The following is a 26,668-nucleotide window of genomic DNA, read 5'->3' as shown; positions in this document are numbered from 1 at the left end:
GCTCTCCAACCGAGCGTTACATTTAACAAAGTTTGCCAAGAGAAAATTTATCTCATGAGACTCATAAATGCAACAGCATGCTTTCATGTAGCAGCCGTAACAATGACAAACACACTCCTGGACACCACCCTGTAATGCTCCTGCAAACGAATATTTAAACAACGGCCGGTTTGGGCCACGTATACACGGTCAAATGAGAGTGGAATCAGGTACACAACTCCTATGGCACATTGAACGAAAGGCGAGCTGTGTTTGACCTGGCATTTGTTGTTACAGTGTGTATACAGTGTAGCCACAGTGAAACAAGAAATGTGAGTACCATCTAGCTTGCCCAAAGCAAGTCTCTATGCAGATATGCTTACTTTGAGCACAATGGTATAGACGACTCCCATACCGGCCAGGGATGCGAGGAGCAGCAAGAAGATCTTGATGTGCCGGTTGAACTTGAAATCAACTGGCTTGGGGAACATGATGGAACGCACCAGCTCTCCCTTGGCTGTCAGAAAGCCTGGAAAAGTGAAACAGAAGAAAATGAGTGAAGGACAGAGCATGAGGTTCAACAACTCAAGTATGGGTTTGTGCATTATATTCAGATCCTTCGAATGTTCGAACGAATAATGCAGTATTCGAATTCGCTTCGAATCGAAGTCACATTGTTGAAAGTTTTGATTGATTCGAAATGAATGAATAGTGAAGTCTCGTCCGTTCTTTCTCATTTGTCTTGTTTAGTTGCACTTTCAGGATGGTTTCCGTGTCGAAACACAAACTCACCCAACAGTCAAAGATGCATACTATTAGTCCGCATGTGACACGCTGTAGAAGTGGTTTCACTGCAGTAAAGTAATGCTAAGCCGTGAAAACATGTACTTAAGAAAAAATCCACATTGCCGAGAAGCCTCATTTCAAGGTTAAACGAGAATATTACCCTCACATCGATTCATCCTTTAATTTTAAAAAACACCAACTTATATGCTACAACTCTAGGAAATTTTAAAAAGTAACATATTTTACAGGCTATCAGTTGCATTCTACTGAAAGTACGACCCTTCTACTTTTCAAAGTTGTTTCCACTTTCCTTGATGCAAAAAAATGGCGTTTGCACAAGCCTTGTTTCAATATTTTTTTATATGTTGTGCAGGTTCGTTAGGTCATGACAAATAAGCCCATTTTTCATTATACTATGTGATATATATATATATATATATATATATATATATATATATATATATATATATATATATATATATATATATATATATATATATATATATATATATATATATATATATGATTCAAAAAAGAAATTTTGTGGGTCCGGTGCAAATATAATTAAGAATAAAGGAGCACACTTACGAAAATTTGATAATTGTTTACTCCACGTTTCGGCCGTGGCACGGCCGAAACGTAGAGTAAACAATTATCAAATTTTCGTAAGTGTGCTCCTTTATTCTTAATTATATATATATATATAAATATATATATATATATACTATTTGAAACTGATTCGAAATTATTCGACCAACATCACTATTTGCTTCAAGTTCGCTTTGAACCTACAGAATTTGCTATTCACACAAGCCTACTACAGCAACATTGGCAAGTGCATACCAGTGAAAAATAGTTACAATAGATGTACAGCAGATAACCATGGCATCCTTACTTCTTTTCTTATCAGAGTAGGCAATTAATTGTACTCCAATTAAAAGTTTTCTCACTCCATTTGATCACGACCATTTTTCGAAACACCTGTATTTCTGGCCTTCTACAGAGATATTTTGAGAATTTAAAAGAAACTGGTGATGAAATGTTACAGCATTCACTCTATTGTAATTGGCATAATGAAAAAATGGTAATTCATATAAAAAATTAAAATATTTGAAATTCATATAAAAGTTTATAAGAAACTATTGATGAAATATTACACCATTCACTCTATTGTAATTGACATTATAAAAAAATAATAATTCATATAAAAATTATTGCACAACTCAATAATATCTGAAACCAAAATTATACTGGCAGCATTTTACATGGTCTATCACTAAAGTTTATCTAGCCAGCATCACTGACATTGTCATTAGATTTTATTGACAATGCTTATGAGAATTATCACAGCCATTGTCATTGGTTCTAATGCAAATGGCCTCGACTGAATCTGGTATTAGGGCCTATTAGAAGATGGTGACCGAGAATTTTGATGGCACGAGTTTTTGAATAGGATGACTTTTGGTCCAGTGACGAAAGCACACTGATTATACATACACAGCATGTTCTTGGTGTTTTAACGAACTGCATTGCAGGATAAACTAGCAAGCTGGTTAGTATAAGCATGTGCTATTGCCCCCTTTGTGGCTGTAGCAGATTTCAGTTCAGATTTAGTTTTAAAGCAAAAGTGTTAGATGCCTCAACAAACAGGAAATTTGACTGTGAATGATGATCATCTTGCGGTGTTGGGGACGGGTGATGCGAAAAACCATCCTCATATGTTGACTGAACTCACCCGTGCGAACGACGACAGCCTCGACCTTTTCCGTGCCATGGAAGCGCGTCTGAATGACTCTAGTGCCGCAGAAAAGTGTGTGACGGCCTTGCTCTTTCGGGTCATACATGATGCCCAGTCCTGGCTCTGAAGCTTCAGGATATGGCAATGGTGTCTTCACCACTGGTACACTCTCGCCTGCATGATGAGCAGAGTGCAGTTTACACAACTTTGACCTACTTTAGCCTGGTTTATCCACGCAAAAGAAAAAAACATTTTAATTGCAGCTATAAATGCTTGCTAGGAACATCCAATATTACCCTTCTGTCATTTCACTACCCCAGGTTTGATTCGTAGACTAGATTGGGAAGGAAAAAGACTGAGATTGCATAGAGCCCAAAATAACATCAGTCATTGCATGATTTCACACTGAATAAACCCTGATCTGGCAAGTGAAGTGCTCTTCCATGTCATGTGTGCATGTGCATCAAAACATTCAATATTGAAGAGATGGCAATTTTATATTATGCCTGTGAATAGATTTATAAAACATGAGTATTTTTGAAGCATTTGTCTTTTTTCAAACACTGAGCGCACGGGGCATTTTTCTAAATGTCGACATGCTGACTGATTAGGGCCCCATGGCCACACATGATGTCAAAGTCAAGGTTCCCCTCTATTAAGTGACCTGTTTGGATGCATGATATCAAAATTAGTTTATCATAAAATCACATGTTAGAAGAGGTCAACAGCCAGGCCAGCGCAGCAACAAATGTGCAAGAGCTAGACATAGAGTACGGCTGCTCATGACGTTAACTTGGGACAGTGTGATGCATCAACATGTTATTTAAAGAGCACAATTATTTCTCATCGAGCCTGCTGCAGTGTATCTATACTGTATAAAACTCTGCTTCATCTGTGATACAAATTTTCATTTTAGCTCACTTTTCACTGTTCTCACTAAAGCAGCTGGAATCATGGAAATGCTCCAGGAAGCAAATAAAATTCAAATACACAGTATATTCCTGTTAAATGAAACCTGAATGGACCAGCAAAATATGTTTTGTTTAACAGGAGTTTCGTTTACAGTGAGATAAAAAGGGGTGCCGAATTCAAACATAAAACCAATCATATTAGAGGCAGTTGTTCCATTTAAGCAGTGATTTCGCTTAGGAGCGTTTTGTTTACCAAGAGTCTACTAAATATGGCTATCTCGAAAGTGTTTATGTATTCTATAAAATATATACAGGAGCATTTTCGCTCTCAGTGCCAGCTATAGAAGTGTAGAAAGCACACACAAAAAAGAAAGAAGCTTGGCAAAAAAGAATTTCACAAAGGTTAAAACGCACCTGTGAGCATGCTCTCATTGACAATGCAGTTTCCAGTTCTGAGAACAGCATCGCACTGCATCACGCACCCGTTGCGAGGAACGATAAGGACATCTCCTGGTACCAACTGCTCTGATGGGATGTTTTCATAGACTGAGATGACCAGAAGCAAATAATGAAACAGCAATATGAGAAAGGAAAGGGGTTGCATCCCACTATGAGATGACATACATATTGCCTGCGACAGCTGAGGAAAAAAATAAAACCTCTTTCAGACTTGTACTTAATGTAAGAAGACACAAATGGTATATATTATTAATCAGAAAAAATGACATAGTAAGCTGCCTGATGATTTGAATATGTACAGCAATGTAAGGTGACCATTTCTGAATATATGTACTTTAAGCAGGGTCAGCACTAGAAAATTATCTTATTGAAATGCTGAAAAGGGCCACTGTTGAGGCAATTTGATGTTGCCAAATACAAGACAAAAACTCTAAATCCAGTTCTTAATTTAGCACTAGTTCTCCAATCCAGCTCTAATTCAGTGGTTAATGCCGTGCTAATTTTGTTCTTGTGTAGATTATGGTGCAGTTCTAAATCTCGTGCTAAATTCAGTGCAAACGTCGTTCTTGTGTAAGCCTTGGAGTCTTTCTAAACCCCATGCCTAATGCAGCTCCACTACCACGAAGCCTCAGGAAGTGCGTAGCATATGGACAACCCAGTGATTCGCTTATCAACCACAGATTTGCCAAGGTGGTGGCTCCCTCTCTTGCACAGTGCTGGTCACAGCCAGATGTTACAGAAGGGTTTTTTGCAATTTTAGCTAAGTTGTTGTGATTACTTAAGCCAAGCCCCTAGAGCGCTATGCACTAAAATAAAAGAAAATTAAAAGGTGTCGTGATGCACGTTTGAAGTTAACAATATCGAGGGTTTTATATGCCGAAACCCCAATATGTTTATGAGGCATGTCGTAGTGTAGGGCTGTAGAGCTTTCTACTATCTGGTGTTCTTTAAAGTGCACTGACATCGCACAGTGCATGAGCCTCGGGAATTTCGCCTGCACTGAAATGCGACTACCAGAATCGAACCCACGACCTCCAGGTCAGCAGCCAATCATTGTAGCCACTACACCACCGCTGTGGGGCGCACGTTTGAAATTCTCCACACCAACTTCGTTTCCAGAAAATCTCGGACTTCGACAGTGTCTCCTCCCATCTATAGTGATGGCAGCTTTTTATGAAAGGTACATTACATTATATATGATGCAAAGGCTGAGCGAGTTGAAGAAATGCATGAGGTCTCCTTTTGCACTAAAAAGTTTCAAGTGTGCAAGAAAATACACAGAAATATGTCAGCTTATTTTCGTTCTACTCTATTTCACCTTTAGTCCTCAATCACAGTGTCCTCAAACCTTTCGATAAATCACCGCGACGCTAAAATAAAGAAGGACTATAATAGACTCAACGGCGATTAAGGAATCTCATAATTTGCAAAACATTACTGATAATGAAAGACCTGCCCATTATGCCTGTTGGTATGCAATAGACAAACATGGTAAAGTTTCTTTAGTTGAAGCTACAAGATAAATAAAATGACGAATGATATAGTGATTGTGATCGTGACTCACCTCCTTCGCATCGCTTGACTGTGACCACATCCACAGCATGTACAGTGTCGCTCAAAGCCTTCTGACTCTGTAAGAGTGCAGACAAAGGGCACATAAGAGATCACAAACAAAGAAAGTTGCCACTGACCAACTCCAATCAGATGGAACCCATACATGTCAGGCGTAGCAACAGGATAAAAAGGTGGGCAAGCTTGTAATTCGTAATTGTTCAGTGAACTGAGAGCCTGGGAGGAACACACACACGAAGCAAAGAGGAGGCACACAGTACAGCCTCTTTTCCTCGTGTGTGTTTTCCTTCTGCGCTCCCACTTTGCTGAACAATTATGTCAGGCATAATTACGGGGAGAGTGTGAAGGAAAAATTATTAATTCCTGGAGTGTCCTAGTTTGAACCTTAAAATGTCGCAATTTAAAGAAAGTAAGAGAAACAAGAAATGTGCTGCACAAACTCCTGACTGCTAAATCTCATTCGTAGTTTCCAGAGTATAACAACATAAAACCAGTTGTGTATGTATTGCATGTTATAAACAAACTCATGCCACAAAATTCAAAGCATACCTTATGAGGCATGCAACACATTATGTAAATATCAAACAATGCATCTTCTTATTGACAAATTAAAAGAAATAAATGTACCACAGGCCAATAAAAAGTTATCGACATAGTAAGGAAACGTTCCAATGAGCCATAACCACTGTACTTACCAGCCTGATCTGGTACACGCTTGTGACTAGAGACAATGCAGACATGACGATGATGCATGAGGCATAGTAGTAGTAGCCGTCATAAAACCAGATGATTACGCTGAATACTTGAAACACATAGAAAGGCTCGAGAACCTGAACGAGAGAGGCAAAGACACATATGCAATTAAACAATGAAGAAGCACCGAGCTTAGAACAACTGGCCCAAAAACAGTTTATGTAAAGACATATACTTCTTGAGCAGGACTCTAACTTCTCTATTCCTTACGCTAGAACTGTACTGTCAACTGTCTATTGCAAGTCTTTCTTTTTCAAGCAGCACTAAATAAATCTTGCACAGTACTATATCATATAAATTGTCAAATGAGCATAGATCAAAAGCCAATAACTGGTTTTGAAGTTACAGGCGAGCATCTGTAACTTGTCAGAGTTGATATGAAACCAGAAAATACATATATTGTGCCTGGTATACTAACAGAAAAGAACTGAGCAAGGCAGGTTTTGAAGTCTAGCCGCTATCTGCAGTTCGCAGCAATGCTTAGGCCCAGCCACATCAGGCACCGCGGCACTATTGTTCACCTTAATTTGCGCGTCTATTATTGAAGAGATGCGAGAATACTAACTGGAAGCTAGGCTACACGGAGAAAGAGCAGGAGGCTGAGCATGCATCACAAATGGCTTTTTTACAAGGCCAATTATGTAAGTGCCACTAAAAGCTTTTCAACTGCTCAAAAGTTATACCAGAGCGCTATAACCAAATAAAAGTGAGAGGTATACAAGACTAACCTCTTGAAAGAGAATACGAAAGACTGACTGTATTTGGACACTAATTACGTTATCCCCAAAAAGAACTCGTCTGAAAAAGTCAAGGAGCACAGCTTCAATCAGGGGCAGAGGCACATGAGAACAAGGCAAATAAAAACACACATTGGTCGCAACAGGCAAGTGTCTCCATAAAAAAAAAGACCATAAGGAAGGAGTAATCAAGACAGGTGAGAGAGAAACGGGAGGTGTTGAAAGAGAGAAACAAATTTCAAGTGCAAAGAAAGATTCAGGCCATGCACAATAAGCTACGTGTTGCAGGGAAGCATGAACGTGTATTATATGCATGTTTTCAAGTCATAAGCCACTGTCGCACATTCGAGACCCTGAAGATGTGACGTATCACCCCCAAGTTCGGTCGCCTACCGAATGTAACCACCGTGACAATTGTTGACGAATACACGCCACTTGATCTCGATCGCGTCGACAATACGGCAGATCGTTCAAGAAGAGCTCACTCGACACGCTCGCCCGATGCCGTACGAAGCTACACTCGCACCGCCTCTCTCTCGCCCTCCCGTGTAAGTTGCCACAGCAGGCATCGATGACTGCAACTACAGGCCACCCTCACCACCGAGGTCACAGCGCAATAACTACCCGCTGCCGAGGTACGAAGATCGCTTCAGTTAACCCCATGCAGCTAGCCAACACCTATTACGACCCGAACGAAGATGTACCTGTACCACCACCACGTCGATCAGTGCAATGCCTTCCAGGAGTACAATGCATAAGCCCCTCTGTTCTACTGTTGCGGTATCGCCAGGCACATAGCTCGGTTCTGTCGTCGACAGAGAGAGCCGATATCTCGGTACCATTCCCCATCAGAGTTTCCGCCAGCGGGCACTGGTCACAACAACGGTCATTGGCCCGCCTATTCCAGGAGTACCTCACGGCGGGGAAATCACAGTGGCAGTTCTCCCGCTTCTGACCGTAGTTTGACACCTCCATCTGGCAAACTGCATTGTTCCCCTTCGCCGGGACGACGCCTGTCATCACCGCCGCTGCCGCCGGGAAACTAGCCAGCGTGACCGATGGAGGTGAGGTCGCACAACAGGATTTGCCTCAGATGCCTCCGCCAGTTATAATGTCCAAGAACAAGATACGTGTGGAAATAGATGGCTTTTGTACAAGTGCTTTGGTGGACACTGGTGCTACGATATCAGTTATGAGTCTTTCTTTCAAAAGTCGCATTGGTTGCAAAGTTATATTTTCTTAGGGCAAATCAACAAGGTTTCGTGGTGTTGGTGGGGAAGTACTTCATCCTGTCGAAGTTTGTGCTGTCAATGTCTTATTGGCAGGAAAGGTGTTCCCAACAGAGTTTCTTGTGCTGCAACGTTGTACCCACGATGTGATTCTCGGTCTTGACGTTCTCCAAGGTTGTGGCGCTTTCGTCGACTGTGGAAGCGGTGAACTTTCCGTCAGCGGTGACATTGTTCCTGCTCTCGTTGATGAGGCGCCGCAGGCCGCAAAGGACGCTTTGATTGTTTCCAATGAGCTGACAGTGCCGCCATAGTCAATGAGGTCAGTTGCGGTGTTCGCCCCAGAATCTGCCACGTCTTTTGACGCCATCGTTGAACCTGCCATCGTTCAATGTGCTAAGAAAGGCATACTCGTCCCTTATTGTTTGGTATCTGTTGATGAAGGAGAGACCTTTCTGTGGGCACTGAACTGTTCGCCAATGCCGGTTGTGCTCCCTCGAAGAATGAAGCTTGGTGTCTTCAATGATCCTACTGAAGGTTCTGTAGCAGTTGTTAACAACGATGAAAGCGAGAAAGGTACAGTCTCTGGCAAGCGCAGTTGCTCTTACGAGTCGCAGATCCTAGGCATGATTAGCGCCACTTTGCGGTCACACGAGCAGCAGACGTTACGCCATCTGTTGAGGCAACATGCTTCTGTGTTTGACTTTTGCCAAGAGGAGAAGCCACTACCTTTACCTTGTTCTCACGCTCACCATAAGATTGACACCAGCACTGCCCATCTGATCCGACAAAAGCCTTACCGAGTGTCGTCACCAGAACAAAAAGTTATTTCCGACCAGGTTCAGGAAATGCTGAAGAAGGGTGTCATTGAAGAGTCGTGTAGCCCGTGGGCAGCACCGGTCATCTTGGTTAAGAAGAAAGATGGTGCCTGATGGTTCTGCGTTGATTACAGAAGACTCAATGCCGTGACCAAAAAAGATGTATATCTGTTGCCTAGGATTGACGATGTTATTGACTGCTTACATTCGGCTTCGTACTTTTCTTCAATAGACCTACAATCAGGATATTGGCAGATACCTATGCACCCTTCAGACAAGGAGAATACCGCATTCATGACGCCTGATGGACTGTACCAATTCAATGTGATCCCGTTTGGGCTTTGCAATGCCCCCGCCACTTTTAAAAGGTTTATGGACTCTGTCCTCCGTGGTCTTAAATGGGAGGTGTGCTTATGCTACCTGGATGACGTCGTCATTTTTGGGCGAACCTTCGAAGAGCACAACGTCCGTTTAAGCCTTGTTTTAGACTGTGTTGGAAAGGCTGGCTTGATTTTTAACTCTAAAAAGTGCCGGTTTGGTGAACGACAAGCTTTAGTCCTCGGTCACCTAGTTGACAAAGATGGTGTCAGGCCAGATCCCTGCAAAATCAAAGCAGTCGGCACATTCAAACCACCCCACACACTGAAGGAACTTCGCAGCTTCTTGGGCCTATGTTCCTACTTTCGCCGCTTTGTGCCCTGATTCGCGGACGTAGTACACCCACTGACGAGCTTGTTGTGAAAGGACAGCCCATTCGAATGGAAACCTGATTGTGATGCCGCATTTTATGAACTGAAAACTTCTACTGATATCTGAGCCTGTTCTTTGTCATTTCGATCCTTCTGCTCCTACAGAAGTGCTGACGTAAGTGGAATTGGCATCAGAGGTGTGCTTGTTCAGCGCCATGATAATGCAGAGCATGTTGTTGCTTATACGAGTCGATCTCTAAGCAAGGCTGAAATGAATTATATGGTGAAAGAGCAAGAATGTTTAGCGGCTGTATTCGCCATTCAGAAGTTTCTATGTTATCTCTACGGTCGTCCATTCACGATTGTGACAGACCACCATTCATTATGTTGGCTTGTTACCCTCCGAGACCCTTCTGGCCACCTTGCTCAATGGGCTTTACGCCTTCAAGAATTTGACTTCAGCATTTCGTACAGGAGTGGACGACCTCATTAGGACGCTGATTGCCTTTCTCGCCTACCTATGACCACGACGGAGGACAGTGCAGATACCTTCGACATCTGTTTTGCTGCGGTCTCTCACACGTTTCCTGGCGCCAATATCTTTCGACCCTTTGTTTCTTGACGCTCAGAATATCAAAGGCAGTGGTTGCTTTCGCATTCGTGATGGACTGTTGTGCAAAACGAATTACTCAGCAACTGGTGCACGTTATTTACTGATTTTACCTCAAAGTCTTCGAAGCGACGTTCTCCGTACTATGCACGATGATCCAACGTCCGGGCACCTTGGGTTTATTCGCACCCTGAATCGAGTGCAGCAGCATTTTTAATGGCCTCGAATGCGAGATTTTACGAAACAATACGTCTCGAGCTGTGAGAACTGCCAGCGTCACAAACGACCTACCAGTGCACCGCACGGCCTTCTTCACCCCGTAGAACCACCTACTACGCCTTTCGAACAAATGGGCATCGACCTATTGGGTCAGTTTCCGCGATCTTCGAACAACCGCTGGATAATAGTGTGCCTCGACCACTTTACCAGATACGCTGGAACCGCTGCGATACCATCATTCAAAGCTGATGGCGTCGCTGCCTTTTTGTTAAGCTCCGTTGTTCTTTGCCATGGTCCACCTCAAGTAATCATCAGTGACCGTGGTCGCCAATTCATCACGGACGCTGTGGAAGAATTGCTTCGCCTCTGCACTTCACAGTTCAGACATTCGACACCATACCATCCCCAGACGAATGGTCTTGTAGAACGTACCAATCGAACTCTTACTAACATGCTCGCTATGTACGTCGCATCCAATCACAAAAACTGGGATGAGATCTTATCATTTATTACTTACACATACAATACAGCGAAGCACGAGACCACGGACTTCACGCCCTTCTATCTGCTCTACGCTCGATCAGCACGCAGCTCCCTTGATACAATCCTCCCATTTAAGCTCTATACCGATGAGTCCGTGGCCGAAACATTGTGCCTGGCTGAAGAAGCCCGCCAAATTGCTCGCCTGCGCACACTGGCATCACAAGATCCCTCCAAGCTACGGTACGATCAGCGCCATGATTCCATTTCATTCCGCAAAGGTGAATTCCTGTGGTTGTGGACCCCCCAACGAAAACCTGGTTTATGTCAGAAGTTTTTACCCCAGTACACAGGCCCCTACGTCATTGTAGATCGCTTGATCGACTTGACGTACGTTGTGGCACGCTTGACGACACCTTCTTGTCGGTCAAATCGAACGCAGTTGGTGCACGTGGCTCGCCTCAAGAAGTTTCATCCCACCAGTGGCTTAAACTCGCCCAGCGGGCTTCGTCTGTGAACTGGGGATTGCTAAGGTATGAGCCGGGCTGTAGTAGGTGCCGGGTAGGTAGAAGAGGAAGACGACGTTGTCTGGTGCGGCCTGAGGACTCCATCTTTACCGCGACTGCCGAACTTCATCTTCACCCTGTAAATAAATCCACCTATCCTTTAATTCAACCGTAACAATATATATACTGAAGAAGCTTTTCCAATGGGCCAAACGTACTTGAGAAGAGAAGAGACACAAATTAGCGGTTGTCTCAATTTTGTTTCCAACGATTTCGACCAGTGGACCGGTTTTTGTCAGGGTCTCCGAACAAGTACCTTTACTGTGCTTGTTCTTCTCAATTTAATGTTGTCATTGCAGGATTTAGAGTTTGAGAGACAAACCTTTCGGTACCGAATTACAGGTTGAGTATGACATCAGCGTCGAGTAGCGGAGGTCGTATTTTACATGTTTCTCAATTGCCTTCCTAATGTGTATAAATGAGCGTGATCTCACCTTGGGAGAATGAACAATACCTGAACAGTCAGTTAGCGTTCGACCGTGCCGGTCGTCGAGCGGCTTTTGCAGGCCATTGTCGGTGAAGTTTGACCAGTGGCAGGCCTCGGAGCAAGTGGCACAGGATTTAGCAGGGACGGAGAGTTTGTGAAGATCGTGTTCCCGGCAGGAACTGGAGAGCCGCACCAACGAGGGCAGCGTTCCTGGCTGGCTGCAAGTTATGCGGGTGCCAGCAGCTCGTCCTGGTGGAGAGTAGTCCTCTGTAATGAAGCGCCAGCATCGCTATGCCCTCAAAGCTTGAGTGAAGGTCGTTGGCGACGAGGACCCTCCAAGATGGCATCTCATGGAAGGCGTGGTCGAGATAGAAGACACCGCGACCCAAATATTTTCGATGGCAGAAGTGGCGCACATGGCTTACGAAGTGGGATGCTTCCTTGTTGAACCAGTGTACAAACCTTTTGATCGAACCTCGGCGGTGGCGGTTCGGGGCTTTGGTTGGCGGTAGGCTGATGCAGAGCTCAAGGTTCGGTCGCTCCTGGTAAATCCACTCAACGAGTCCATCAGAGCCTGTGCGCACCCATTGTTTGTGATTTCCACAGTTCCCACATGAATCACCAGCCTCAGCAGTGTTGGTGGCAAACGGTGGAATAAGCCAGGGACGTCGTTGAAGTGTGTTCCCCGGTAGAAAAAGAATGCAGGGGTTCTAGGTTCCAGGGGGTTGAACGTTTGGTGTGCATACTTGATCGAAGAATCTCCGATGACAGCACAACTTATAGGAACGCATGGACTGCGCGCCGACAACCGCACAGAAGTGGCATGGATGGCAGCCATTTCTTAATAACTGAATAAGTTTTTTCAATAATGTACTTGGGAAAAGAAGAGACACAACTTAGCAGTTGTCTTAATTTTATTTCCAACGGTTTCGACCAGTGGGCCGGGTATTCGTAAGGGTTTGCGAACAAGCGAGTGGCACTTGTTCGCAAATCCTGATGAAGACCGGTCCACTGATCGAAACTGTTGGAAATAAAATCAAGAGAACCGCTAAGTTGTGTCTCTTCTCTGTCTCTCTCTCTATATATATACACACCCATATACACAAGCATGCACTGACATAAATGAAGTATGACTGAAAAAAAAAAATTTGGCCATGCTACTGTTGGTGCCCATCTTAATTTTGATCATTAACAAGTTCTGCAATTTGTGTCACAATTACAAGACGCTTTCAGATAGATATTCATTTGCAAAAAAACCCTGAACGATCATTCTACTAAGCTTTGATGGTAACACACAGCAATGCGCAGCTCAGTAACTACATCATAATTAAAATGCCAAGTATGTTTACTTCTGTACAGAATGGGTGATGAAATTATGGTTCCCACCTGTGGGTTGTACAATTTGTAGGCAGATGCACATTCCCTATATTATAGAAAATCTGTGCTCACCATTTTATATGTTCTTCTGCCCTACAATGTCTTTAGTAATGCAAACCAACTCGTCCTAGAAGAAGTGTAGCTGCGTTATTATTACCTAGTGTTAGTCACTATTTTTTTTTTCTTTCAGCTAATATGTTTTCTTTTAGGGGGGAGGGTGGCAGGCACCGTAGCCTGGTTTCTCTGTGTTGCCAGAGACTGCTTCACTAATGGCAGTATCAGAGACAAACGAGCGTCACACTCAGAACAGAAACAAAATAATTGTACACTACCTAACCACTTGCTCTGGGAGCGAAAGGCCCTTCTGCTGGTGAAAGTAAGAACACGTGACATTTTTATCGAAACCCCTCAACCTTGTGAATGCCTTGAGTTCCGCATCCCAGATATAGCGGATCTTCTTGTTCTCAAAGTAGACTAACTCCTCGGTCGACTGTAGCAAACCCTGAAATGGCAGATGAGTACGATGAGTACTACAACGCTCTATTGGCATTTTCAGCACACCACATGCAAATATGTCCCTTGGCACTGAGAAAACACAGAGCTGGGGGTTCTGAACTGCCCAGGTCATGCTGGCACAGCTTTCAGTTGAGCTATGTGCCTCAGCAAAAGACTTTCAGTCACTTGCGAAAGCAGTGTTGTCAACATGCCTTACTGCGGTGGTGCAGTAGCTAAGGTACTCGGCTGCTGACCCGAGGATCGTGGGATCGAATCCCGGCTGCGGCGGCTGCATTACCAATGGAAGCGGAAAAGTTGTAGGCCTGTGTGCTCAGATTGGGATGCACGTTAAAGAGCCCCATTTGGTAAAAATTTCCGGAGCCCTCCGCTACGGCGCCTCTCATAATCATATGGTGGTTTTGGGACGTTAAACCCTACATATAAATCAATCAATCAGTGTTGTCAACACAAAAAGAAACTTTGGGGGAACATGACAAATCAAGTAATCTCTTAAATGGATGCTGCCACACACACACACACCTGCAAACTTGCTTTTTTTGTGCAAGGTACTCATAAAATGCTTGTGGCGCATATATAACTTGTAGTTATGCTCAGTCATTAATAAAAGTCAAGCAGGAGGTTGTGCATTCGATTCCTGGCTGCTCCAGCTAAATTCTCGCTTTCCAGCATGCTCATGTATACTATTGCATCACGTGCTTCGCGACACCAGAATGCAGAAAAAGAGTGTTCCACACTCGCCGTCATAGTGGCGCTGACTATCAATTCCTAGTTTAAATGAACACATCCCGTAGAATGGATAATAGCTGCTGTAGCTCAGTCGGTAGAGCATCGTGCTGTTGCCCACTCTCTTCTGTTCCAACCTTGAACCTCGCAATTCGTTCAATCCGCACATAGTGGTGTCATCTGACTGAACACATTTGAAGTTAATACTAATGACCCTTTTCACCCCATACCAAACTAAGTATGCATTATAAGTGCGACCATGTTGTAACTGTGCAACATTAATAAACGGTGGTTTGGATTCAAATCCTAGTTTTGAGATACGTGCAGCTCAAATCAGTCACAAGGCACAATGCTATATTAAGTTGCATCGCCAATGTGCACAAGGGACAAGTCATGGGAAAAAGATACAAGCACTTTGTCTATAGAACAATGCAGGTTAATAAAGTACTTATATTACTGAAACCTTTTTCTGACACACCTTTTAATATCTGCATAAACTTCGCGCAAGAAAGTAACGACAAAGGGCAAAGAACAGATGCAGCGGCATATGCAACTAGTGCTGCTTCACGTCCTTTAAATCGGCAAAGGGCATGTGTGAGCTCTTTGTGCGTTTTTGGTATCATATTGTTTTCAAAGGCAAGCTTTCCATGTACCATGCAGTCATGTGCTCTAAAACCTCACAGACTGCAGCTTTTATCGCAAAATACATTTAACCTGACTAAAAGCTTGAAAACTCAAAGAAACAGAGCTTTTGTTTGATTTCACGCAAATTGTACTTAATGCTGCAATCAAAAGCCATAAATTCAAGCCAGAGCTCACGGTTTCTTTACCACAGTTCTCAACAAAAGTGCCCTGTTGCGAGTTTGGTATCTGACAAGACATGCTCAACTCTATAGTTTCTTTAGTTCAGTTAAAAACGACATTGAAAATACTTCAAAGCAGCAAGTTACAAAATTTATAAGCCCAAATATTCAGAATATACAGATCATTGGCAGCTTATCCTTTTTTTTAAGGTTGTAGTACACTTATGAAACTCCAAGTAAAAATATTAAGTTGCAAATTATGATAATATCAGCATCGTACAACTGATACTACAAAATGTAGACTGACGTAGTGATGAAGTCTGCCTTATATAACAGCACTGTGTGCTGAAGAGCATATTTCATTATTATAATGTCAGCTGATGCACACAGTAAACAGTACACTCAGTGTTTACATATATCTAACCAATAAAAAAGGAGCAGTAAATACTCACTCCTGGTTTCAAGATCACAAGTCCATCAAGTTTATTTGACTCTTGAAAAGAGGAATCTGCTTGGCCTATTACAGATAGCATAAGTGACACACTGCAAAAAAAAAGGGGGAGGGGGGGTCACTGTACTGCTAGAAATGTCACGTGCAAATCATGAACATGATGCTGTCTCCTCCTTCCAAAACCACTTTGCATCAGACTACAGATGACTGAACAAGTCTGACAATTACATTTTCTTGTTTACAAACTGACTTCTTTTCTTTTTTATTGTGAGAAGTAGAATAACTTGCTAGCACAAGAAGAAATTGTGACATAAAAGTCATTTTCGCAGAGTATTATTTTTAATCCAGTGAGAAGACCCTTTGAAATTTCGTGATGTTATCCATATGCAGCACTAACATCTCACATCAGGTACAATTGCAAAACTTTCAATTACATAAGTAATCACTCAAATGATATCTGTCAGGCAAACTTGTTCAAATAAAGAAGCATGGTCTCTAGAACTTCACCCCTTGTGGATGACTGGGAAGGGGAGTTCCGGTGGCACCTATAGATATTCTCAAAAGCTTGGGAATGCTTTCTTACTAAATGTAGTAGGCAATCGATTATATTAATACTTGTTCTTATTGCATGAATATTAACAAACCTGGGGCACTCAAAAGACAAGAATTGATGTATTTAAAACAATTACATGCAAAAAATACTTACTTGACTTCAGAAGACCGGATAGTCTGAACTTTTTCTACGAAAAGCTGTTTGTACTGATCCTGAAAAATTAAAGAAAAGCAATTAAGTGCAATGTGGAATTTTAATCAAAAGCCCACTGATTAGCAAAAAGCACAAGAGCAATCCACAAAAGTTAGAATGTAGATTAAGATGCCAAAGTTCATTAAAATGAATGACGCAGCCCACAATGAACATGCAAATAGAGAAGAAGACGAGATACCTGTCCTCTTTTTTTTTTATGTGCTCAACTAATAAAAGTATATACAAAAATGTGTGCCTTGACACAAGCTCTGCTGAGAAGACAGTTAGAGATGCTGGTAGTAATAAGTTGTACAGGCACACAGGTTGTCGCGTGCCTAGCATATCATCTGTGAATCGGCAGCCCCAAGAAGCTTCCGCTCATTTGCATTGTCAATCAACTATTTTAATGTTAATTATTTTAATGTCAACTATTTAAATGTTATTTATTTTAATGTAGAGGAAGTGGACTTTCAAGTGCTCAAAAACAAAGAGTGCATAATGTCTTTGAGAGAATAAATCTTCTTGTATGGAGCTTGTGTAGAACACCAGAAAAAAGAGGCCACTGTCTTTGGGCTTCTGTTTAGATGTAATCCCTCAACTTTTCTGCTTACTAGACTTGGCCAACTATGTCAGTAGACAAAACTAAAAGCTCTCCACGTTCTTAACAGGAAAAACGTCAATTTATTATGGATTGTTCCTTTTGCAGATCATAGAACAGTATTAATACAATTGTTGGAGTTATAGGTCCCAAAACCACAGTTACCTCGATATGGCAAAACCATATATAACGAAATATCAGTTATAACAAAGTAAATAAAAAATGGTTTGCGGTAAGTATATTGTTAGGAATAAATATTTATAACAAACTTTTGGATATATCAAAGTAATTTTTGTATAAAATGCAACTTCTTTATTATGAGATTGAAGTATATTTATTCACATGGTCTGGAAGCTTCTTGTGAATTGGAATTGGTTATGAAAAAATAGCACTGAAGCATAAAGAACAAAAATAATGTCAAGTAATCTTCTTGTTCGGCTAGATGATGAGAAAAGCTTTTTCTATCCCGTTCAGCGCATTTCAAAAGACTTGACTCTGTGGTGCAATACCTGTCATACAAGCTTAGAAACGTTATTGGCTACACCAGGGACTTCAAGGAAATATGGTTGCCCTAACACACTATTTATTACTGTCGCACAACCTGTGGCTCACTTCAAATTATTGTTTGGATTGGTGTTCATGATTCTTCTGCACTGGGCATATCACGTCAAGAATCCTTGTTAAGTGTAGTGTTCTGAAAATTGACTATGTCATGTTCTGCCATGTGCACCTAAATCTACCCACAGTCTCACACAGGCCTCAAGCTTTCGCCACATCGTGTGGGATTCCATCTTGTGACCTTCGGGTGAGCGGTCGAGCACAGTAACCCCTAAACGACAGTGGCAGGTTCAACAACATTGCTTCAATCACCAATAAGACGAGCACAAACACACCACGAGCAACACTCTGACGGCCTTTTGGAGAGGGCAGCGCTGATGTGTGCAGTAAAGCCACCAGGCGGGGTGCCAGTGGAAGAGGAGTCGCAGCAGGCCTGCCGTCAGCAGGATGCCACACCAGGTGGCCAGGGTGCGACAGCCATTTGGCTGGTACCCAAACACCTCCTGCAAAAGATGCGAGAACAAGACGTTATTTACAACATGAATTGATTTGCAGGCTTTGAGGGATGCCACTCTATATGATGAAATAACATGGCCATCATCATGATCCATATTCATTTTTTGCTTAAATGGTAGGCCACCACCTTCGAAAATTAATTTTTTTTGTTATGAAATATTCTTTTGGAATAAGCATTTTCAAGTTCTCTATCTATTCATGAGTATTTAGCAAAAGTAATCATGTTTAGGCCATTCAAAAGTTATGACCTTCTTTTCAAATCCCCCTTCGACAAATACAAAACAGAAACTGAAGGTTTCATATTCAACAGCACCTGCATGTTGCCATAAATGCCTCTTTGCATACATAATACATAATGATAAGTTGTTTAAGTACGTTCTAAAGATTTTAAAAACCCTTGTGGGACACGTTTAAATCCTACCGGCCAGTTTCAGTAGTGACTGCTGGTGCAACGTGCATGTTTCGTCAGTCCCCTCTCTTGTATTCTACTGTGAATTTGTTACCGTTTTTAGCGACTAACATCTTCGAAACTGTTCTAAGTGTTCCAACCACCCTACCCCATCTCCTATTTCAAACAGCATTCGGTACACTTTGATATTTATAAATACAGTTGATCCCCTTTATAGGAGACATGCACCGTGCTACTATTCTTGTCTCTTATATAAGGTGTCTCTTATAAGCAGGGTAACACATATGCACTTTCTTATCCACCCCCATTTTTATGTAGGCACACTGGTGTCTTTTGTACCCTTTGTCTCTTATGTCAATGTCTCTTATAAAGGGGTTCAACAGTATTACTTTTCGCATCTTTAGCCATTTCATCATATTAAAGTTTCAAACTATCTAATCCTTACAACCCATAAGTATAATAGCAATTTTTGTACAACTGTAAAATTTTTTTTCGAGATTGAGACCTACCTACTTAAAAGCCCCTGCATGCATAAGGGGGTTTGGGGGTACATGTTCAAATTCCAAGGATAGGTTATTATGAGTGCAAATATACATGTGTGAGCAATTATTCATTGAACAAAAACAGTTTAACAAAAAAAAAAATATAAAATAGCATGCACGTGGTCAATGAGGAATCAGTGACAAAATTACAAATCTTTGCACAGCATACACAGGTTAGAACAAAGGGCAACTCAATATCACTTGGTACAAAGTCGAAAATGAAGCATTTTTGAAACAATGCAAAGCAAAAGTGAGTAGAGGTTAACACAAACGAATAAATTTGTTTTGAAAGCCGGTTGGTTGGTGTGTCTGTGTGCATGTGAGTGCGTGTGTACTATCTCGGTGGAAGAGCAGAATGCTTTTTCCCCGTTGCACGGTGATCACGGGCATGCGATGCTGCCCCATGTCTGAACGTCCATGCCTGAACGTAGCAACACACTCCGTTCCTCTCTCGAACGAAAACATTTCCTAGCATATTGCCACTACCATATATGCAGGAAGAAAGCGCGGTCGCTCAAAAATCGGCAGCCCTTCTGGCTGCAATTCAGTTGTCAGTGGAGACGACGCGCATGTGCAGCAAACACGGCGGCACTGGGAAAAAAGAGAGAGAAAACAGGAAAGAACATCGAGACGGCAGTGAGAGCCGCGTTTGACGCAAGGCAAACACTCAAAAAAAAAAAAAAATCCACAGCATATCCACGGAGTGATTGATGATAAGTGGGGCGAAGCGTCCGTCCGCAGCTATCACCCTAAAGCACGCATCGAATGGACGGACGATTCGCCCCATTCATTATCATTCATTCCGCGGATATGCTGTAAATTTTACTAGAGTAACTGTATATGGACCATATACAGTTACTCTAAATTCCACAATATAACAGCGCCATCTATCCCGTTTAATCGTCAACTATGCGAAAATCACTAATGCCATCTAGTGATATTATTTCTACGAGAGGTCGACCCACACCCTAAGGAGCTTCGCTCCTAAAAACCATACGTACGCGTTACTTAGCAGCGTGGCGGTTCGGGCTAGTTGGTATGACCTGACGATTGCTATAGCGCGACAACAGAACGACGACAAAGGGACAGAAGAAGACGAGCGTTGCAGCGCATGGCTTGCTGACGCGGCGCCGCGCCCTCTTTGAAGAGAGAGGGCGCGCGGCTTTGTGTAGCCGTGTGCCCTCTCTCTCCAGAGGAAGAGGACGTGGCGTAGGCCCAACCCAGTGGCCCAACCACACGTACGTGTTGCAGCGCGTCATCGCGTGAGGCACTGCGCCGTGCTCCCGCCCGCGTTGCAGAAATTAGGTGCCTTTTCTCATCTTCTAACCACTACCACCACCATTGCGTGTTTGTTTAGGGGCGAGGCTCCTTCTAGCGGCACCCGTTCGTCCCTCGCAGCCGTTGTAGTGTGTAACAAGTATAACATTTTGACCTCCAAGGAAATGCCAGTGAGAGATTTCTTCTGTGCGTTGTTGAACAATAAAGAATAGTGCTCAATGTACATGCCAATAGCTGCTGATGGGGAATGAGAGACAGGAGCATTCGGCTTTTAGTTAACGCGCACGCTGCGATCCCCATTGGCAGCCATTGGCATGTACATTGAGCACTATCTGACAATAAAAGGTTGCTACGTTATACTCACTAGGTGTAACCTCCTTAGTTTAAGAAAGGTTTAGCGAGCGTTGAGCCGCAGTGCAATGAATACAGTGAACTAGTATATACCGTGAATTAACTCGAGGTGGTTAAGAGTGGGAAGTAGATACGAAGTGCAAGCCGTAAGAAAGTAAAAGCCGAATTCTCCTGTCTCTCATTTCCCATTAGCAGCCATCGGCATGTACATTGAGCACTATCTGACAATAAAAGGTTGCTACGTTATACTCGCTGGGCGTAACCTCCTTGGTTTTAGAAAGTTTAAGCGAGCATTGGGCTGCAGTGCCATGAATACAGTGAACTAGTATATACCATGAACTCGAGGTGGTTAAAGGTGGGAAGTAGACCCGAAGCGCAAGCCGTAAGAAAGTGTGCGTGTGCCACCTCTCGTTTAGTCCTTGGAATGTCCGTTGGATGGCGGTGCTTCTATATGGGGAATATATGATGAAAAGATGCGAGTTGGTGGTACTTGGAGTGTTGAATAGATGGACGAACGGACACACAGACAGATGCATGGATGGACGCATGAACGGACGCAGGGGCGGGACGAACGCAGGGACGGACGCACGGACGGGCGGATAGATGCATAGACGGTCACACAGACGGACGCATGGACGGACGAACGCATAGACGGACGGAAGCAAGAACGAATGGACGGATAAATGCTTCGCCCCACTCTCCTTCATTCACTCCGTGGATATGCTGCCAATTTTTTTCTCTATTTTTTACGTGGCACCGCGTTTTTTTTTTTCTATGAAGGAAGAGGGCGCACGGCTACGCGCCCTCTTTCTCTCTTTCCGTATAGTATAAAGCGGGTCACTGCGGCAAGAAGTGGGGGTGCATACCTGAGTATCCCGAGGGTGTTGGCACTGCATGCGTACAACAGCGCGGCAGATGTTGAACAGGTCAACGAGCAAGACATGTGTCAACGTATCTGTCAACGTGTCCCGACCGCGCCACGATCGGGGCACGTTGACATGCTCGCAAAACGTGGATAAATGAAGTTTACATCCACCTGAAACGTTTACAATTCTCGTGTAAGAAGGAAGGACGCAGGCCAAGATGATGCACACGCGCCCCGACGAATATATAACTACAGGGAGAAAGAGATTCTTGAAATGAAAGAGGGTGAAGATTGGGGCTAAGTGATGCAGTAACTGTCTCTCAGGCGAGGGACAACACCTTCCACTGGTCTTTTTTCTCCAGTACACACAGTGAAGGGGTACAGCCATCTTTGCCTCAACCGCAAGCCCACACGGACCGCCAAGAAACCTCTCCAAAGAACCGGATTTGCGAGACAGCAGACAGCAACAATCGAGAGGACCCCGGCACACAACAGGACGAAAAACCGTCCATATCCACGCATCAGGAATGCGAGGCCTGCACCCTCATGCCGCCCTCGTCGCAAACGTCCTCCTCTTCGGAACACTCTACGCCCGCCTCCTCTTCCCCCGCCGATTCATCCGCGGACAGCCGCTGTTACGCCTCAACTCAACGACGTCATCAAGCGGCGGCACCGGTCTGTCACGCAACGCGTAGCGAGCTCCCTCAGCCCAAGAGCCCGTTGAAGCAATCGGCGCATTCCAGTCTGGCGAGTCTTACGCAATGTGTGGCAACGTAACTCGTCCTTGGGTACAACCCCGCGAAGCGGCTCCGGATTTGATGAGCAAGACGCGGTCCAGCGGCGGACCCCATTGGAGGATTCTGACATCACGGCCAGCGGCGCTTCTGGTTGGACGTTGGCGGCTCAAAGGATCCACCCGGTGCCTATAAAAAAAGCCCTGCGGCGCGTCGCCAGTCGTACACCTATACGTCAGTGAAGCCTCTCGATGCTTCGAGCCCTTTCGCTGTCGGCGCAGCCAGTGGCCATGGCAGCGGCGAGTTTCATGGCACACATCGTAACCTCGTCGGCGGTGCGCTTCGTAACAGCGTGCAAGAGAAGATATCTCGGCTCTTCGAGTCCCTAAGCTGTCGGCCCCAGTGCCGAATTTGTAACGCCTCTATTTCTATGCTGTACATAAACCTTGCCTTAACTCACGTTCGTCTCGTCCACTCGTCTATCAGCTCTGCGCAGAAGCAGTCGCGAGCTGAGTGACACGCTACCAAACGGCTGGTGACCGTGTCGGCGGAGTTCGGAGCAGTGGCGCCTTCGGGACCGTGTTGGCGTCTCGCCTTCGTAACACCGCCCAGAGAAAAGCCTCCCGGCCGGTTCGCCTCTTACCTCCTCCCCCGCGGCAAATGACGTCAGGAAGCCCTCCCAAGGAATAATTACAGACGTGCGCGCAGGCAACGGGTGTCACACTTAGCTGCAGACAGTTGCGAGGTTCACTTTTCTTTTTCAATTTCAAGAACCACTTCCTCCCTTCCCCAAATAGGAGACGATGCCCTACCAGCCCCCCCCCCCCCCCCCAAGTCAGCCTCATATCTCGACTGTCGAACCTGTGGTCACTGTTTATTTTTTTTTAAACATGCTGCAGGCCACATTCGGGCCCAAGCAGGAGTGGTGTCAAAAAAGTACAAGTAGATGAGTGGCATGAATTGACACATGGTCTATCAAAAAAATAGGTAAAAAATACAAAAAAGTTTTAAACATCCAGCGTTGCTTTCCGTATTCGCCTAAGTTCGAAAGCGTTATGAATATTATTGCTGCTTTTCTTTACTTGTTGTTCCACGATAATGACAGCTTAAAATTTGGCGTGTTAACTGCACCCATGTTTTCAGCTCGTGGGCCTCAAGCTATAAACGCATAAGTGCACGTACGAAAAAAACAGGCTGCCCCCCCCCCCCCCCCTATCCTAATCAGGGCGCCAATTACTCGGCCGGGCCTATGCCATTTGATAATGCGTTGGGTTGCATGTTCTCGAAACATATCCCCTGAGCGGGTTATGGATACGTGAACGAGACTTTTTGTTCAGAAACAATCGGTTTACTTGTTTTCACCTTTACGTCCGGAACGGCGGGGCCTATGACAGGCCGCTGCGGGAAACACGCCATCACTTCACTGTCATTTCTGCATCCTTGGTTACGGTGGCGACCTTGGTGGAGCATTTTATTTTCTTTTGTTACTACATAGGTTGCACGTGACGTCAATTCCGGCTTTCAAAGCGAGCGACCGCCATATTTAAGAACAATGCAACTCGCCGCTGCGTCGGAGCTTGTTGGCGTCGTTCGATTTATTCTGTGCGACTTTTCGAAAGGAAACACGCCCGCGATATAGCCACCATATCCGCGCTTTGACCGCCGTACTTTCAAGAGTTAGTGCGGCCGACTCGGGTACGTTATTGCTGGCATGGGCCCTTACGATCTGCACATATCGGCGACTATGCTGCACCGAACGTCGATCTGCAGCCTACCGTGAAACAAGGCGACGTTGTGAATTATTTGGTGCTTTCAACGAGTCCCGATGATGGGGGTGGCCCACCCGGCCCGGTGGTGCCCCCTCTACCTCGAAGAAAGCGTCTGCCTACGTACGCCCCTGGGTGAGAACCTTCGCGCAGCAGTACTTACAATTACAGCAACGAATGCAAATATATACTCACCATTTGGTCTTCTTCCCCTGCGTTCACGTAGTCGACACCATCTCTCACGGGTGGTGGTCCTTGCTTTCGGCATTTTGCTGCAACGAAGAAAAAAAAAGAGTAACAATTAGGTTAAGTCTAGAGTTAACCGCGAACGCGAGAAAAGCCCTGTAAAAGAAAACGACAGAGATAACCATGGAGCCGATAATACAGCAGACGATGAGAATTATATAAACCGCGAAATTTCCGCCATCTCCACGGCGTACTGACATCGCACAGTACAGGTTATTTCCCTCTCTAGCGCTAGCATATTTTGCCTCCATCGAAATATGACGACTGCGGCCGGGATGCCTACTTTAGGGTTAGCAGACGAGCACAGGAACTGTCAGCACTAGTAGCCACTGTAGCACTAGGAATGAGAGACCATTTTCCAAACGCGCTCAAGCGCCGCCATCTTGGACTGATAACGTTGCTGTTTAGTATTGGTATCAAATAAGCAAACAGTGCTAGGGTGAACTCGCACGCACGAAATCGCTTTGCCGGTACAATCAACGTTTCATGACCACGCTAATTTCATATTGTGACACAGCAAATCTACAAAACTATCAGTCCAAGATGCGGCGCCAATAAGTCGAAAACTACTGCTCCGCGACGGCGCAGCCTGATCACAGGTTTTCCACCGATGAGCGATTCCGAAGCAAACGTGACTTGACCGGCTGCAGAAGTAGGCCTCCAAGCTCAAGTCGGGCGCTGTCACGGTTAGCGCTCTGTCCTCTTAGTAGCGCTCTGTCCTCTTGTGTCGGTCTACTCAGCCGTTTCTTCTTGCCCATAATGCGCTATACCAGTTCAAGTCACGGTTATACCTTTGCAGAGCGATGAGGTTCTTAGTCGAAAGCGGGAATATGGAGGCGGGGCCTGAACGAGCTCGAAGTCATACATTTCGAATGCGTGTGCCGGTCGACCCGTGCGGGGTTGCGCGTGCAGTGATGTTCAAGATGATTGACGGACTCATAGAGCAGACACGGACATCGGATTGCAAACAAACAATGTTTAATGTTGTAGGTCCATGTGCTCAGATTTGGGTGCACGTTAAAGAACCCCGGGTGGTCGAAATTTCAGGAGCCCTCCACTACGCCGCCTCTCGTAATCATATGGTGGTTTTGGGATGTTAAACTCCACATAGCAACGTTCTAGCGTTATCGCTAGCGGCGACGTAGGTTGCAGAAAAATCTGTAATGTTCACGAAGAGGGCGTAATCTTAACAAAATGATCTACTACAGGCTGGAAGCTTCTCTAACACCGTAGGCGCGGTTTGCACTGAACATATATGTAACGGGGCGATATCAAAACTTTAAGAAAAGAAACGGGGCAGTACACACGGTGAGCAAAGAGGAAAATATACGCGCGACGGGGAGAGCAATTTCGAAACAAGCTACAGCTATGTACTAAATGAACAACTACTGGGACATGTAGAGATGATGCGAGGTGTTGATAAACAGACATGACGGAGACTAAAAGAAACAAGATCGGAAAATTGCGGGAAGGAAGCTATCCCTCTTTGGAGCATCTCGTGCGTTGCAGCGCACACTAGAACAAGAGCTGGTTTTACAGCTCGTTAAATAAAAAAAAACGATAAAGAATATATAGAGAGTTCTGTACGGACCATGCCAGCTCGTGGGGCTCATGGGTGTTGACGGGGTGCCGCTGCACGACGAGGGTACCCGGTGTGTTGCAACCGACTCGATTCGTTTCGTGGCGCAGCGAGCAGGGCGCGCGCGAGACTCGCGACACTGATGACAGCGCTCTTCGCTAGTTCAGCGTCAACTGCCGCAGCAGCACCCCCCCCCCCCCCCCCACTCACACTTGTATACTTGTATTTTGCTGCAGGTGCGCCTCGGCTGTGCCATTCCCGCAGTTTGCTGCCTGAAGTCCCCCCCCACCCCCCACCCCCCCACACACATATGCACTTGTATTTTGCTGCAGGTGCGAAAAAGCCTCGGCGGTGCCATTCCCGCAGTCTAGCTGCTACCTGAAGTTGTTCAGGTAGCAGCTAGACAGGCGCCGTTCCTGCGACGAATACGCTCGCGGTTTGAAACGCCGTACCCAGCAGAGGAGTGAGTGGGTGAGCTGAGTGTGAGTAATTAATTAATTCTTGGGATTTAACGTCCAAAAATCACCACACTATAATGATGAGAGACGCCGTAGTATAGGGCTCCGAAATAAATGTCGACCACCTGGGGTTCTTTAACGTGCGCCTAAATTCAAGCTCACGGGCCTGAAGCGTTTTCGCTT

General features: G+C 44.6%; 1 protein-coding gene across 4 annotated transcripts in view; it reads right to left on the bottom strand.

Moving 5' to 3' along the window:
• The window catches only part of LOC119175786 (polyamine-transporting ATPase 13A3-like), a 57,536-nt gene that overhangs the window by 23,457 nt on the left and 7,411 nt on the right, over positions 1–26,668 (bottom strand). The window contains exons 1-12 of one of the 4 annotated variants that reach the window (XM_075885287.1): positions 26,040–26,190; positions 24,398–24,474; positions 18,077–18,244; positions 16,547–16,605; positions 15,842–15,932; positions 13,680–13,849; positions 6,927–6,996; positions 6,141–6,275; positions 5,438–5,504; positions 3,829–3,960; positions 2,501–2,677; positions 363–508 (exon numbers count right to left, since the gene is read on the bottom strand). In XM_075885287.1, coding sequence (XP_075741402.1) covers positions 363–508; positions 2,501–2,677; positions 3,829–3,960; positions 5,438–5,504; positions 6,141–6,275; positions 6,927–6,996; positions 13,680–13,849; positions 15,842–15,932; positions 16,547–16,605; positions 18,077–18,244; positions 24,398–24,474; positions 26,040–26,061 — 1,314 coding nt within the window. In that variant the 5' untranslated portion in view covers positions 26,062–26,190. Of the gene's footprint in view, positions 1–362; positions 509–2,500; positions 2,678–3,828; positions 3,961–5,437; positions 5,505–6,140; positions 6,276–6,926; positions 6,997–7,639; positions 7,943–13,679; positions 13,850–15,841; positions 15,933–16,546; positions 16,606–18,076; positions 18,245–20,209; positions 20,338–24,397; positions 24,475–26,039; positions 26,191–26,668 lie in introns of those variants that run through there. The other 3 variants (XM_075885286.1, XM_075885288.1, XM_075885289.1) reach the window with 3 other exon arrangements.

The sequence above is a fragment of the Rhipicephalus microplus genome, unplaced genomic scaffold (genome assembly GCF_043290135.1).
Source record: "Rhipicephalus microplus isolate Deutch F79 unplaced genomic scaffold, USDA_Rmic scaffold_108, whole genome shotgun sequence".
Taxonomy (NCBI): Eukaryota; Metazoa; Arthropoda; class Arachnida; order Ixodida; family Ixodidae; genus Rhipicephalus; species Rhipicephalus microplus.
Note: the sequence above shows the minus strand (reverse complement) of the source record. Positions and strands in the feature narration are given on the sequence as shown.